Source organism: Mus caroli, unplaced genomic scaffold (assembly GCF_978045245.1).
Source record: "Mus caroli unplaced genomic scaffold, Mus_caroli_1 scaffold_19, whole genome shotgun sequence".
NCBI lineage: Eukaryota > Metazoa > Chordata > Mammalia > Rodentia > Muridae > Mus > Mus caroli.
Window position 1 is genome coordinate 60,902,153 of NW_028227274.1, and position 14,100 is coordinate 60,916,252.

Consider the following 14,100-nt stretch of genomic DNA (forward strand, 5'->3'; position numbering starts at 1 on the left):
CTTTTCCTTCTGTATTTTGTTGGAGATTGCTCCAGAAGCTATGGAATGCTAAAAACAAACAAACAAACAAACAGAAAGAAAGAAAGAAAGAAAGGAAGGAAGGAAGGAAGGAAGGAAGGAAGGAAGGAAGGAAGGAAGGAAGAACCATGTCCCTGGGAATGACTTTTTAGAATGAAAGAAGTTTGGTTTTTGGAACTATATTAAAAAGATAGAAATAAACATGAATACCATCCATAGTCAATAGGTACAGACTGGAAGAGAGGAGGACTGAGCTGAACATCTGCGCGTGTTGGGGTGTGCTTTGTTTTGAAGATCAGTCAGTGTTTATTGTTCAAAACTGTCTCCTGCACAACAACTATTGTCTATTTCTCGAATTACTTTATATTTGCGATTCTGTAACTCATCCATGAATCAAATACAAACTGAAGTAAAAGTAAACTTTCTTGGAGAGATTTATTTTAATTCAGACACCAAAACAGGTATTATATTAGGAGACACAAGTTGATAGGAATGATCACAAGGACTTTCTGCAGTCAGTGATGGTGACTGAATCTAGATCCGACTCCACCAGAACATCAACAAAGAAGGGACCTCGATCAGAGCCCATCTGTAATGCACATGATGAAGGCATCACTGTTCTTTCTATGTCCATGGAGAGATCAGCAGTGCCCTTCATGAAGAAACTGGATTTTTCCATTGCTTCTCCTGGGGGAAGACATGAATAACAAGAGTGAACAAAGGCAGAAATAGAAGTTGAAAAAAGTACAAAAACAAAGAAAGTGGTGGTGGGACCTCCTTATGGCTAAGAACAGGACTGCGGAGCAATCCTGTGCAATACTGTCTGGGTTTGGTGGCTGATTATGGGATGGATCCCCCAAGTTAGAATCACAGGTTGGGTCTGAGACCAGAGAACATGCCTACATATACGTTTATGTTTGGAAAGTTTCATTTCACAAAAGGAAAGATTCTTTCCAAAAGGAAAGAACCTCTTCCACAAAATGACAAGTCTGAGTTCCAAATCACCATGCTGTTGCCACAGAGCAAAAGTTCTCTGCTTCAATCATGGTTCCATCCCATCCACTTCCTCCACTGATCCCAGAGGCAGGAGGATTACTTGAGGTAGCAAATGAACAAAGAAGACTCCACAAAAGGAGTTGAGGTAGCCTATCTTTCAGCTCTTCCTGGTCAGCAGGGCAGTGATGCAGCTGGATACTGCAATAGTGAGGACGCCTTCTACCATGTCTCCCTCTCAGGATCTCATGCCCAGTTTCATGGTCCAGGGCTGTATATGTGTGTCTGGGTTAAAGAATCTTTCCTTTTGTGAAATGAAACTTTCCAAGCATAAATGTATATGTAGGCATGTTCTCTGGTCTCAGACCCAACCTGTGATTCTAACTTGGGGGATCCATCCCATAATCAGCCACCAAACCCAGACAGTATTGCACAATGCCAGAAAGATTTTGCTGAAGGAACCCTGTTATAGCTGTCTCATATGAGGCTATGACAGTGCCTGGCAAATACAGAAGTAGATGCTTACAGTCATCTATAAGATGGAACACAGGGCCCCCAATGGAGAAGCTGGAGAAAGCACCCAAGGAGCTGAAGGGGTCTGCAACCCCATAGGTGGAACAACAATATGAACTAACCAGTACCCCCAGAGCTTGTATCTTTAGCTGCATATGTAGCAGAAGATGGCCTAGTCGGCCATCACTGGGAAGAGAAGCCCCTTGGTATTGCAAATTTTATATGCCCCAATACAGGGGAATGCCAGGACCAAGAAGTGGGAGTGGGTGGGTAGGGGAGCAGGGCAGAGGGAGGGTATAGGGAACTTTCAGGATAGCATTTGAAATGTTTATAAAGAAAATATCTAATAAAAAAGATAATCACAATAAAGAGAACTCGGGACATGAGATAAGTGTCCCAACATGAGATAAGTATCACTGCTAAAAGATAGTGAGCAATAATAAAAATTAAATTTGGTATATGATAGCAAGAATGCTAAGCTGCATTTTACATTTTAAAAATGTGGTATTTGCCTAGTATCTATTCTTCCAAACACTGTGCAGACCAAACAAAATACCTAAACTAACCATGTCCATGGGATTTTGAACCACTAATTTCAGCCTGCATCCCTCATTTTAGATAAAAGGAAAATCAATCAATTTCAATGGCTATCTCATTTAAGACTACTGATGCTTAGAGTCTATAGGAACCTGAGACTAAAGGCCAGATGCATTAAAAGTGCATAGTATTTTAGAAATCATATAGGATAGTGCATTTTACCTATTCATAGACCTTTTTAAAATAGGAAGTTGTATGGAATTCCAATTTATAAAATAGTGAAAATTGAACTTGGGTTTGGAGGCCACTCCAAATGGCCAGTTTTGGTAACTCATGACTTGCCTCTAGATTACAGAGGCAAATATGAGTCTGGAAACTCAAGAACTCAGAATTACAACAATTGGATCTGTGAGCAGGATAAGAGCAGTTCAAGTTGGCAGAATAGTTGGCCAATTTTTGTTTCCACATTCTATTCTGCCTGAGAAAAAGTAGACCATAAGGAGTTAAGAGGGATCTTGGGAAGGGGAAGGATTTGAGTAGAGAACATGGTTCCCAGACATTGTTTCTTTGTATTTGATACTCACAAGATCTCTGTACACAGCTTGCATTTATTCCCATAAGTGATGTAGTCAGATCCACAAACTGGTATGTTTACAATGGGGCAAGGGATGGCCACCACTGGGTACTTCTTGTATATGTCACAGTCCACCTAGTCAGACACAAGAGAATGTCCTGATTTTCTCAAATACCACAAGGATAACTACATTGGATGAACTAGACAGGCTACATCTCAGCAGTTCTGATGCTGTTGAAATTACTTTTATAAAGAGTGGCATCACCATCATGACAAATACCAGTAGTGCCAGAAACCTTCCTACTTTTTAATGCCATACTTGGTGAGCAATTGCTGGCCATTTCTTTGCCTTACAATTACGTAGTGGGTTGGTCTGATGGCGCTTGTATTCTAGTGTGAAACACTGGCTTCTCAGGTTGTACAGATCCTTACCTACACCAAGTGATGCTATGTGAACCTTGTTGCTCATTTTTTACTGGTCAATAAAAGGCTAGAGCCTGTGATTGGGCAGTGGAGGGAGAAACATGGAACTCGAGGATCCAGTGAGGGAGGTTGCTGGTAGAAGTAGAGGAGGAAGAAAGAAGACAAGGGTGGAGGAGGCAGCCATGAGAGGACATGGACATGAGCACATGGCTAGGAGAAACAGCAAGTAACAAGGGACTTTATAGCTGGGGAGTAAGTTAGTATAGCTCCAAACCACCAAATCCAGGCTTACAGTTTATAAATAAAATACCCGGATTGTGTATCTTTTATACGGGCTAGCTAGGAGTATGAATTCTTTCCACATAATTAACTTTTTGTTGCATAAAATCCCATTTTTTAATACTTAGGAGACGAGTAAGAAGCATTCTACTATATTGGCCATTTACAAATATTTCTTCATCTGTGTCTGTCTCCTCTGTTGCTTTCCTTAAATGATCATACATGAACGATGTATTAATCTTTCATAGGTATTTGTTGAATAAGAGACAGCCAATAGAAATTAAAATTTTTATTCAACATACTTACTGTTACTGAAGGGTGGCTAGTAACTTCTGAAAGGCAAATACAATGAAAGCATTACAAATAGAGCAAATCCTGGGGTTTCATTATTCAAAGCTGATTTGTTCTTCTGTTAAAGTCATTTCGTTCCCCCCCCCGCCCCCGCAATGAATCTCAGCATAGACCCTATCATTATGCAAAATCACAGCAGTTTGCTTACGGACTTGAACAGCCAACAGGTAAGCCCTTGAATCAGGAAGGCAAATTTATTTATTCATTTTGGAGGCTATGGTGTATTTCAAAAGCCAGTTGCTACTGAAGCCTTATCTCTGATATACTTTCTCTCCTAATCAACATATCCAGACATTGGGGATAGATGTTGTGGTGCACACATTAAACCAAAGCATTCAGGGGCAAAGACAGGCCGATCTCTGTGAGTCCAAGGACAGCCTAGTCTATGTAGTAAATCCCAGGCACCTACAACTACATAGTTAAACCCTGTGCCAAACAAACACGCAAACAACAAAGTAATTAGATGTCATTAAAAAGTTAAAAATGTATTTTAATTACACAACTCTTCACAATTTAAAAGCTGACTCATTAACTTGAGACCTCCAGAGAAGTGTCTTTTAGTTAGATTCTACTATATGGATCCATGAAGACACCTAAGGACCTCTGTATTTCTGCACTGTGGAACAGCCATCTACTGACACAGCCACAAGTATCCTTATGCAATAAATATTTATAGAGAAATCAGGACATTTTTTGGTCCATGGGTGCCAAGTAAGAGTCCTTGCAAGGGAAGAGATTAGATTCCAATCCCTCAAAGTACAGCCAGAACCACGATCCCGCTCCCTGATTAGATCTCTTTCTCTCACTTTAAATCCACTTGACCAGATATTTATGTCAGCAGCTTAGATCCTGGGAGAAAGTACATGAAAAAATAAAATCTTCAGGACTGTATGTGACCCCGTCTTACCCAACTCACCAGAGCAGTTGCAGACATAGGTTGCTGCGAAGAGCAGCAGGAGACCACCAACAAGCTTCATGGTGGAGAGCTCTGTGATGCAGAGGCTAGTGATGCGAGACTGGCTTGAAGCCGAATGTGCTATGTACTCAGCGAGGGGTCAGGTTTATATGGCAAGCCTCGGTTTCTCCACCTTTCCTGTGAGCTCATCCAAAGTCAGCATAGGACCTGAGTGGCTCGCAAAGCACGCCACACCCTGAATGGTGCTACCACACCTGTCAGCCAAATTCTGGGTCCATTCTCACTGACAGGTGGGCGATCTGAGGTGAACAGTATTTTTCTGTCTGTTGCATAAGTGAAGACTGTTACTTAGACTAAGCTTTGCACAGGAAAGATCAAGCGTGGATTTCTTGTTTTAGATAAGAAACAAAAGAATATTACATGTGTGACTTATTCTACTTAAATGTAAGGTTTTAAACACAGGCAAGCCATGGTATACCTATATTTTAGGCTCCCGAGACAATACAGTCTCATTCTCCAAGCAAGGAACCTATTAAATATTCAGGGGTCTTGCAACTCTAACATCTTTGGGACTTATGAGGCTTTGAGAAAGGTGTTGGCATTTTCCATCTATATAATCTTGGATAAGGCACTTATGAAGCTGTGAACTTGTACTAGTCAGGAAAGCATGGTCATATTACAGTTACATGTATTTTTGAGATTTCTATAACTTACAGCTTGTACCTCTATGAATGGACGTTTCTGTGGTGCTGATACATAGATATTACTCTGGTTGCCAGATGGGCAAAGTTGTCACTGTTTAGAATAACACTGTCCAGTGTGGTGAAGACATATCCCAGATGGTGTCCCTTTCCAGCTACAAAGTAAATGTTCCATCCCAGGAGAGATACCCTTGTCATTGTTCTTCCCTGACACGTGGCTATTAGTCCCATGATCTTTTCCAGCCGTAGAGGACATGGAGTGGATATGGTCATTTTTACTGTGTCCCCAGAAGGTCAACACAAGAATGACTACAAGTAGTTGACAAACATGAAGTTATATACTGCATTGTCCAGGGACAATTATCCAAGTGCCTGCTATTTGTCAAACTCAAGGAGATGTGTGAAAACCCAGAAGACAGGAGAATATAAAGCTCATTGTGTAGTAAGCTTAATTTTGTACATTCTGAAACATAGCATTTACAAATAATAGAAAACAAATTATAAATGACATCACATCTCCTTAAATTTTAGACCTTAACATATTTCAGGGAAGGCAGTACAATATTGTTAAAAGTGTAACTGTTGTATATTGTGGATCTCATTTGAATTGTTCATTTAAAGCCATTGAATATGTCAGTTAATTTTGAGAGATATTGATTTCTTTATCTCTGAAACACAAATCATGTTTACCTTGTGGGATATTTTAGACTGTTAAATAAAACTTCAAACACACACACACACACACACACACATGCACACAGAAGGTGGGTAGCATGTCTTGCTAATTTTATTGTATAAAAATCACAAAGTACAATTATACATACACTCAAGCTGTCATATATACATACATATAATCTGTATATATGTACATATAGGCATATATAAAATTACATATATATTATAGTTCATTTGTTCTAGGACAATTTGAATAATATAAGATGAGATTAAAGCACGAGTGTTTATAATACCATTAAGAAACAATCTGAGCTATCTAAGACTACCTGAAGCAATACATTATTATACTGTTTTATAGCAAACATTTTTATATATATGTAGAAGGAATAAGTAGTAAAATAATAGGCAGTATATAACATACACTAGCTACTTATTCATTATATCAGGTACTGTGAGCACATGTAGTTGTATGCTATGTGCTTTTATATGACTAGTAGTGTGGTTGAGCTGAATACATTGCATCACTGCATATAATCTCATCATTGTGAAACACAACTAATATGTACCTCATGGGACAAAGTCGTGCTACAATTGCCAAAAAAGACCTAGTATTTTTCCACTTTATTATATTCTTCACGGACTATGAGTCTATGTGCAACATGTTGTTGACTAGATCACCAATATCTAAAGTATGCTATGTATATAATTCTTTTTTTTTTTTTTTTTCGAGACAGGGTTTTTCTGTATATCCCTGGCTGTCCTGGAATTCACTCTCTAGACCAGGCTGGCCTTGAACTCCGAAATCTGCCTGCCTCTGCCTCCCAAGTGCTGGGATTAAAGGCATGCGCCACCACTGCCTGGTGTATATAATTCTTGTGTGTGCATGTGCATGTGTGTGTGCTGTGTCAAGTTCTAGGCTTCTAATTGGATATTGATATGGTAGCTAATGTTGTGGGATGCGATTTTTAGGCAGTTTATTGCTGTAATTTTATCAACTTATAATTTGAAGACATAATTTTCTTAAGATCATGATTCTAGTTACTGAAGGACAATATGCAGAGCAGAGTCACAGGCAAGAGCTGATGTTCCTAATAAGGACAAGCAGTCCTAATTTCTCCTGTCTGATATGAAAGATTACAGATAAAGAATACCAACAGAGTCTGGGCGTGGTGGCGCATGCCTTTAATCCCAGCACTCAGGAGGCAGAGGCAGGTGGATTTCTGAATTCGAGGCCAGCCTGGTCTACAGAGTGAGTTCCAGGACAGCCAGGACTACACAGAGAAACCCTGTCTCGTAAAACCAAATAAAAGAGAATACCAACAGAAAGACACCATGTTTCAAGGTGACCTGTAATTTTTGCAGTTTGAAAAAGGACTACCTTTTTTTTTTTTTTTTTAAGCAAAAAAGGAGTAGGCTTACAGAGCATTCTTTTGGATATTTGAGCATCAGGGAAAAAGAGAAATGGCAGAACCATTGCCTTCTTTCAGCATAGTCTTTCATATATACCGAGTCTCTGAAAGCCCAGGGCAAATAAAGACACAGGGCAGATGGTGGCTAACCAGAACCCTATAAAAGGAAGACACCAGCTGAAGGAATAGGTGAATCCATCCCCTCTGTCATAGAAGGCAGATGATTCAGTAAATAGGTGAGTGTGGAGATTGCTATTTGGAAAGATTAGGAAATAAAGCCCATCATAATCTGCTTTTGACAACAGAACAATGGAGGCGTGCTGTAGCTTGAAGACGTTTGGCACCAACACTGTTGGGAGTATGTCAGATCATTCCAAATGGATATAGAAACTGACGGCCATTAGGCAATGCTTCAGCCCGATTAGTAGCTTGCTGTGCACCTCTCTCAAAATCCATACGACACAGAGTGGAAACTGCAGGAGAGTGATTTTTATGAATGTTGACTGAGTAGACCCGTGACTTCCAACAAACATATCTTTGTGTTAGGGAGTGTCAAGGTTTGGAAGAGAGCTGTGTGGTCAAGAAACTCCTGCTAGACTCTGAAAAGTCAAGTTTCAAACAAAATGCAGACCTGGTAGGTGTGGTGAATGTAAGTAATTGTTTATGTAGGCTATGGCTAGGAGGCAAACATCAGATTGAATTTGTCAAGGGTGGGGCCAGGTTCTTGATACTCTGGGTTTTTACAAAAACAAAGCAGAGGCTGATGGGTGGAGACTCCTTGTGAGGAGGAGCGAGGTCAAGGGATCAGCTATGGGGTTGGACTGGTTTTGGAAACTATGTCTGTGGAGTGGGGATTTTTCACTCTCAAACCTGAACTACACACTAGAAGAAGAAGTTCTGGGGTGGAAAAGCCGCTTTCTTCAGATTACAGGCAGCTTGTTCATTTCTCAGTGTGTGCCTTCAAAGGATTCAAAGCCTTGAATCCTGTAGGAGGAACAGACTTGTGGGACCATGCAGCAGGAGAAAGTGAACAATCAATGCAAAAGCATAAACGCCAAGACAAAAGTTGCACATTTTTTCTTAACCAGATTTGGGGTACCCCCAAGAAAGAATAGGATGGCTCAGGGTTATGTTAGAATAAGGATTGATTGAGGTGTTCCTGGGCCAGATCTTTGGAGGGACATAAGAGAGATTGCATCAGAGATGGGATAGAACAATGTCTATAGCAGTGGACTGTCATAAGAACTAATGTACATTAAGTCATTAGTATGTACTGAATCTGTGTATCTATGTATCAGGGTTAGTTCATCTCAAACTTAGAATGAGCCTCTGAGATAGGTTCAAATAGTTGCTTTGTTTTAGCAGAGATAAGAACTAGGACGTAGAAGAGTAGCAGTTTAAGCTAAGGAAGATACACTTTAATTTTGTGATTGTAGTGGTTTGAAGTGTATGGCAGAAGCAGTAGATTTGGAGTTCCACTGACCAGTGAAATAATAAACATGAAACCAATAGAACCAAAGCATTCAGGAAGACGTTGTAAATGAGTGGCAGAATGGGCTGGGCCATGGGTCAGAGTGTGTGGAATTCTCCATGTGTGATGATCACTTGGAAGGAGGGAGGGTCCATGTGTGGGGGAAGTCTCAGCGCCACTGTTTCCTACCTGACCCCATACACTTGTCTATGTAAAGAACAGCATAACAAAATGAAGTGTCTTTTATTTCTTAGAACTTTCTGCTGCCTCTGCTTCTACTAAGATTAACTTGAAAATCCATCCTTGGGGGTGTGGTGGGGATATAGATGTAGCTCAAGGGTAATGCAGTTGCCTACCACTCATGAAATTCTGAGTCCTAGCCTAGCACTACATAGGCAAAACCCCATCCCCAAATTAACATATAAAGTGCGAAGAATGAGGGAAGTCTCATACTCAGCTCTTTATTCCCCTTTGCTCCCTTGCTTGCGGCCATACTGACTTCTGACCATGGCCCCCAGAGCTCTGACTCTATGACACCCAAAAGGCATACCTCCTAAAACCTCAAGGCCTTCTTGGGACCATCTTAAACTGTGGTCAGTGCATTCAGCTGAGCCAGCTCTGGGCCATGGTTTTCTTCTGCTCCATTCATTCCATGTCTACCTTCCTACTCTGGCTCACTTTTCTTTGCTCTTTCTTGTCTTTTCTTGACATAGCCTGCACTTTTGATCTTGCTCTTCCTGTGTGTGGAGGAGACAGAGCCTGAGGGATCTGGGCATTGGTATTCTGGCCTTGTGTGTGGCAGGGCTGTTTCCAGTTGCTTATGAGAATAGGGAGTTTGTAAAACCAAGGTTCCTATGTATCAGCTGCATTCAATTTCCTTTGAGCCATTGATGATAAATTGTTTTCCCTGAGACCATGATGTGGGAAGAAACACAGTTCCTTCTCAAAACCAGGAATATGCTTGGCAGTATTGACCTGTGGCCTTGAGGAGCTGTGGCTTCTAACCCTGGGAACCCATCTTGTTGCACCATAGGCACTGTGGTTATCAGTCCCAAGGCTACTGTGTACTAGGTCTATAAGGTTTTGAGATAACCCATGTTTGGTTAGTTTCTCACAGACTTTGTCCCATTGTATCATAGTTTCTCATGACTCTGTCCAATTTCTGCCCTGAACATTGTACATAAGATGCTATACTTCTTAATAAGCTTGCTCGGGATAAGACAGAGTGTGCACAAGACCTCTGGACTCAGCTTTTATGTTCTCTACTTTCTGTCTTTTCTTCCACCTATCCTGGCATCTCCCCTTCAGGATCCTATTACTAAAGAATGGCCTGATCCACATCAGTAAATAGTTCCAGTTAGTAGACAAGAGGATGAGAATAGACTATAGCCAACAATTTCCCTTCTGATTCACATCACATATCGGAATATTAATGGGTACCTACATAACTGTCAGGAGCAATGGATAAACATCACATCTACTGTGCTTGGAGCTGAAAGAATGCCTGTAACCCAACAGTCAGACAGCATGTGATAATGTATTAGTTAATGATGCTGTAATAAAATTACAAAAGCCAAGGAGTTTAAACATCAGAACTTTCCTTTCTCCCAGGTTTAAGGCTGTATCTTGGCTGGCTTACCCTGAGGCTTCTATCTTTGGCTTCCAGAAGACACACTTCGGATGGCTTAGTCTCTGAGCACATACACCTGGGTGTCTGTCCTATCAGGATGCCAGTCCTACTAGGTGAGAGCCCCATTGTTATGACCCTGCTTAACCTTCATTTATTACCAGAGTATAATTATACCTTTGTTACTCTTCCCTTTCCCTGTGTGTTTCTCCTGTCCACAGTGTGTTTCATGGTTTAGCCAGACTGGCCTCCTGAAAATGCCAGCAAATTCATTTCTTCCTGGGTCTGCATTTTGATTCATTCCATCAATAAACAAATAATATTGGAGACTGGGAATGGGAGAAGTGTGACTCCTGAGTGCTCTGAACTCCCCTTAACTTCTCAAGGTGCTTTCTATTCCTCTGTTTGTGCCTGGATCTGTACAACCCTATATTTTTCCTATGTGTCCCTGCCTATGATAAAGTTTTATGAAGTAAGTATAAGAGATGAACAATAATAACAACTGGTAATACAACAGAACAATTGCAAAACATATCCTAATGGGTGTTATGATACACGCTATGGTATTGCATGCGAGCTAATGCATGGTGATGTTTGATGATGCACTAAGATAAGATAAAGTGAATGATATAGATGTCCCAATGCTGTGCTTCATCGCTGCAGAGTGGCTACTTGGACAGGAACAATACGATGCACAACAGCAGCAGCACATCTGACAACCAAGAATGACTAATGGTCTAATAGCCTATATGTTGTGTGGCTATGCTAGAAAATGGTATGACTCATATCCTGGGTGAGTTATAACATAATGCTGTGAGGGTGTATCACTCTACTTAGAATAGCACATAATTTAAGTTCATGGAGTGTTTTTTTTTTAACCTGTGTAATATTTCTATAGCATAGCTGACTGGGACACTTAAATGCTAGGAAACTGTAGATAAAAAGAGACCATAGGTCTCTTCCCTCCAGATGGGGATCCCAGACTTATGGGACTCCTCATATCCTCGTCTTCTGCCAGAAGTATCACAGAAAGGCCTGTGCTTCCCCATTCCTTACCTCTGGGTGTAGAACCTAGACTACTGGTTCTCAACCTGTAATATTGCGCATCCACTCACCCCTCCTCTCTATGCAGGGACTTCAGACTCTTGCTGCAAACTCCACCTATACCCATTGCCTGCCAGCTCACCATATGTCTTCTTGCCCATTTGCTTGCTTGACTTCTCTAGGTAGGGATCCTAGATTCCTCCCACCAGCTCCACTCAGCCCTGCCTCTTGCTTAAGCATCATAGACTCCATGACTGCTCTCTCACTCCTCTTATCCAGAGTAAGAACCACAGATCCAACCGCCAACTCTGTCACTCAGCTGCCTATCAGAGAATAGTGGGTCCCTCCTTGCAACACGTTCCTCCTCTTTAAATAGAGCTCCCAGACTCTTATCAGTACTCCACCTACCCTATCACCTGAGGAGGAACCCTGTGCATCTCCCCTAGAGTTCTCCTGGCTCAGAACTTTCACTTAGTCCTAGCTGAGCCAGGACCACATCTGATACCCCATTTGAGCATCAACACGGAGTTCCCCAAGACTGAACCCTAAGTCCCATTCATCCTGACATACTGGGGAAACAACAACAGATTTAAATATCTACTCAACAAAATAAAGACCAGATACCTATACTAAGCAACACTACCAAGGACTTAACTTCAGATGTCTCCGTGTCATGTTCAATGGATATCCCTGAAAGGCCTGATATTTTCTGAAGGGGATTGGAAGAGGAGTGAATCTACAGGAGAGGGGAGGAGGTGGGAGACTTGGAAGAAAGGAGGCAGGGCAAACTGCTGTTGAGATGTAATATATAAAATCATAACAACAGCAACAACTGTAATTTGTCCTAGTTTTCCAAACAGGTCAGCTCTTTCCTTTTGTCTTCTCAGATATAAATTGTGGCATACCATATGGGTGTGTTTTGTTTAGAATAGGGACTGGATGTACCAGATCACAGTGCAGGTCACACTAAGGGATGAAGGTAGGGCAGGCCAGACCATGCGACTGAGGATTGGAGCTTTGGGTGACTTGATATTAGTCGAGTTGGAGAGCAAGATCAACAGTGTGGGCAATTAATCAATCATCAGGCAATCATGGTTATGTAAGAAAGCCTGTCAACTCAAAGGATCGTTTATTCTGGGGCTATTAGCGACCATAGTTTGGGAACAGATTTAGTTACTATCAAATCCTTGTCCCAATGTAGTAACAATTTGATGAGGCTTTTATATAATAAAGCAATTCATAAATGAAGGCATTTTAAAATTACATTGGTGGAAATGCTATGGGGGTGAAGCAAAGTAGAGAAAGATGTAATAGAGACCCCATATGCTATCTAATGCCATTCTTAGCCCGTTGGTTGGTGGAAATGAGGGTTTTGTAACATTCCAAAGATTCTTACCTGTTAGTCATAAAATACTAGGTCTGACACAGAAGTGAGCGAGTGACAGCTGTTAAGTAGCTAAGGGTAGCCTAAGATGAGTTGTGATTAGGCTCTGGGCCTGCAATGCCCCCAAATCTTCACACTTGTTGAAGTTCTAAACTCAGCAAGCCAAATCACCCAAGCTAGAGCAGTAGAGAAACTACAGCACTTTTGCAATCATCTTTAGGAAGAGAAATCATATTTATAAGGGTCAGAAATCTATGTAATCAAGGCAGTAGAGCACGGACATCTTCCTGTTTGTGAGCAATTGGCAAAAAAGAGAAATAAGGTGGATAGGAGGTGCTTTGGAATAGATGTAGCCTGAAAGATGCCCATCCCAGAGCTCTACAATGGCAACAGGGCAAAGGAAGGAAAATGGAATTGAAATGAGGAAGTACAAGCCACACAAGAGACTGAATAGTAAGGGTCATAAATAAAGCCAGACTAAATGAAGAAATTAAAAATGATGAAGCCTGGGAAGATGGAGTGAGCTGACAAGGTACGTATATATATTTAGGAACAGAGGAGAAGAAACTTGGGTCCATAGCCCAGATGCTATAAGGAGCCAGGGTAGCAGGATTGGCCAAGGAAGAGGAAGAAGCTTGTGGAATCATTACCAAATAGGCAGAAGCATAAGATAAGGAAATCATGAGAAGCATATCTTGTAGTTCACTATTTTTATTATCCAAGTTAGATTTCTCATTTAAGGACAACACCACTCCTGTTTTTTTTTCAAATTTTATTTTATTTTCGATTTATTTTTTACACTCGATTCCCCGCCCCACCCCCCATCAACTCTCCGACTGCTCCACATCCCACATCTCCTCCCCACCCCACTCTGTCTCCACATGAATGCCCCATCCCCATCCCACCTGACCTCTTAACATCCTGGGGCCTCCAGTCTCTTGAGGGTTAGGTGAATCATCTCTGAATGAACGCAGACCCAGAAGTCCTCTATATGTGTGTTGGGGGCCTCACATCAGCTGGTGTATGCTGTTTGTTTGGTGGTCCAGTGTTTATAGATCTCAGAGGTCTATATTAATTGAGACTGCTGGTCCTCCTACAGGATCGCTCTTCTCCTCAGCTTCTTTCAGCCTTCCCTAAATCAACAACAGGGGTCAGCTGTTTCTGTCCATTGGTTGGGTGCAAGTA

The 14,100-nt window shown here is 41.3% G+C and overlaps 1 protein-coding gene across 2 annotated transcripts; it reads right to left on the reverse strand.

The window, feature by feature from the left end:
• Positions 1–659: 659 nt before the first annotated feature.
• On the reverse strand, positions 660–4,722 carry LOC110284945 (serine protease inhibitor Kazal-type 7). Of its 2 annotated transcripts, none has more exons than XM_085833671.1 (4): positions 4,596–4,722; positions 3,644–3,669; positions 2,646–2,770; positions 660–705 (listed from the first exon to the last, which is right to left on the reverse strand). In XM_085833671.1, exons 1-4 carry the CDS (start codon positions 4,663–4,665, stop codon positions 660–662), a joined length of 267 nt encoding a protein of 88 aa, XP_085689797.1. In that variant the 5' UTR covers positions 4,666–4,722. The 2 variants fall into 2 exon arrangements, with proteins under 2 accessions (XP_085689797.1, XP_021006617.1); XM_021150958.3 differs by having other exon boundaries at positions 4,605–4,665.
• Positions 4,723–14,100: the final 9,378 nt, after the last annotated feature.

Excerpts from the sequence above, each read along its gene's own strand:
- LOC110284945 (XM_085833671.1), bottom strand. The coding sequence starts at position 4,665 with ATGAAGCTTGTTGGTGGTCTCCTGCTGCTCTTCGCAGCAACCTATGTC. Across the intron at positions 3,670-4,595 it reads CAACTGCTCTGGTGAGTTGG|AAGTTACTAGCCACCCTTCA; the intron begins GTAAGACGGGGT and ends TTTGCCTTTCAG. Across the intron at positions 706-2,645 it reads AAGCTGTGTACAGAGATCTT|GAGAAGCAATGGAAAAATCC; the intron begins GTGAGTATCAAA and ends GTCTTCCCCCAG.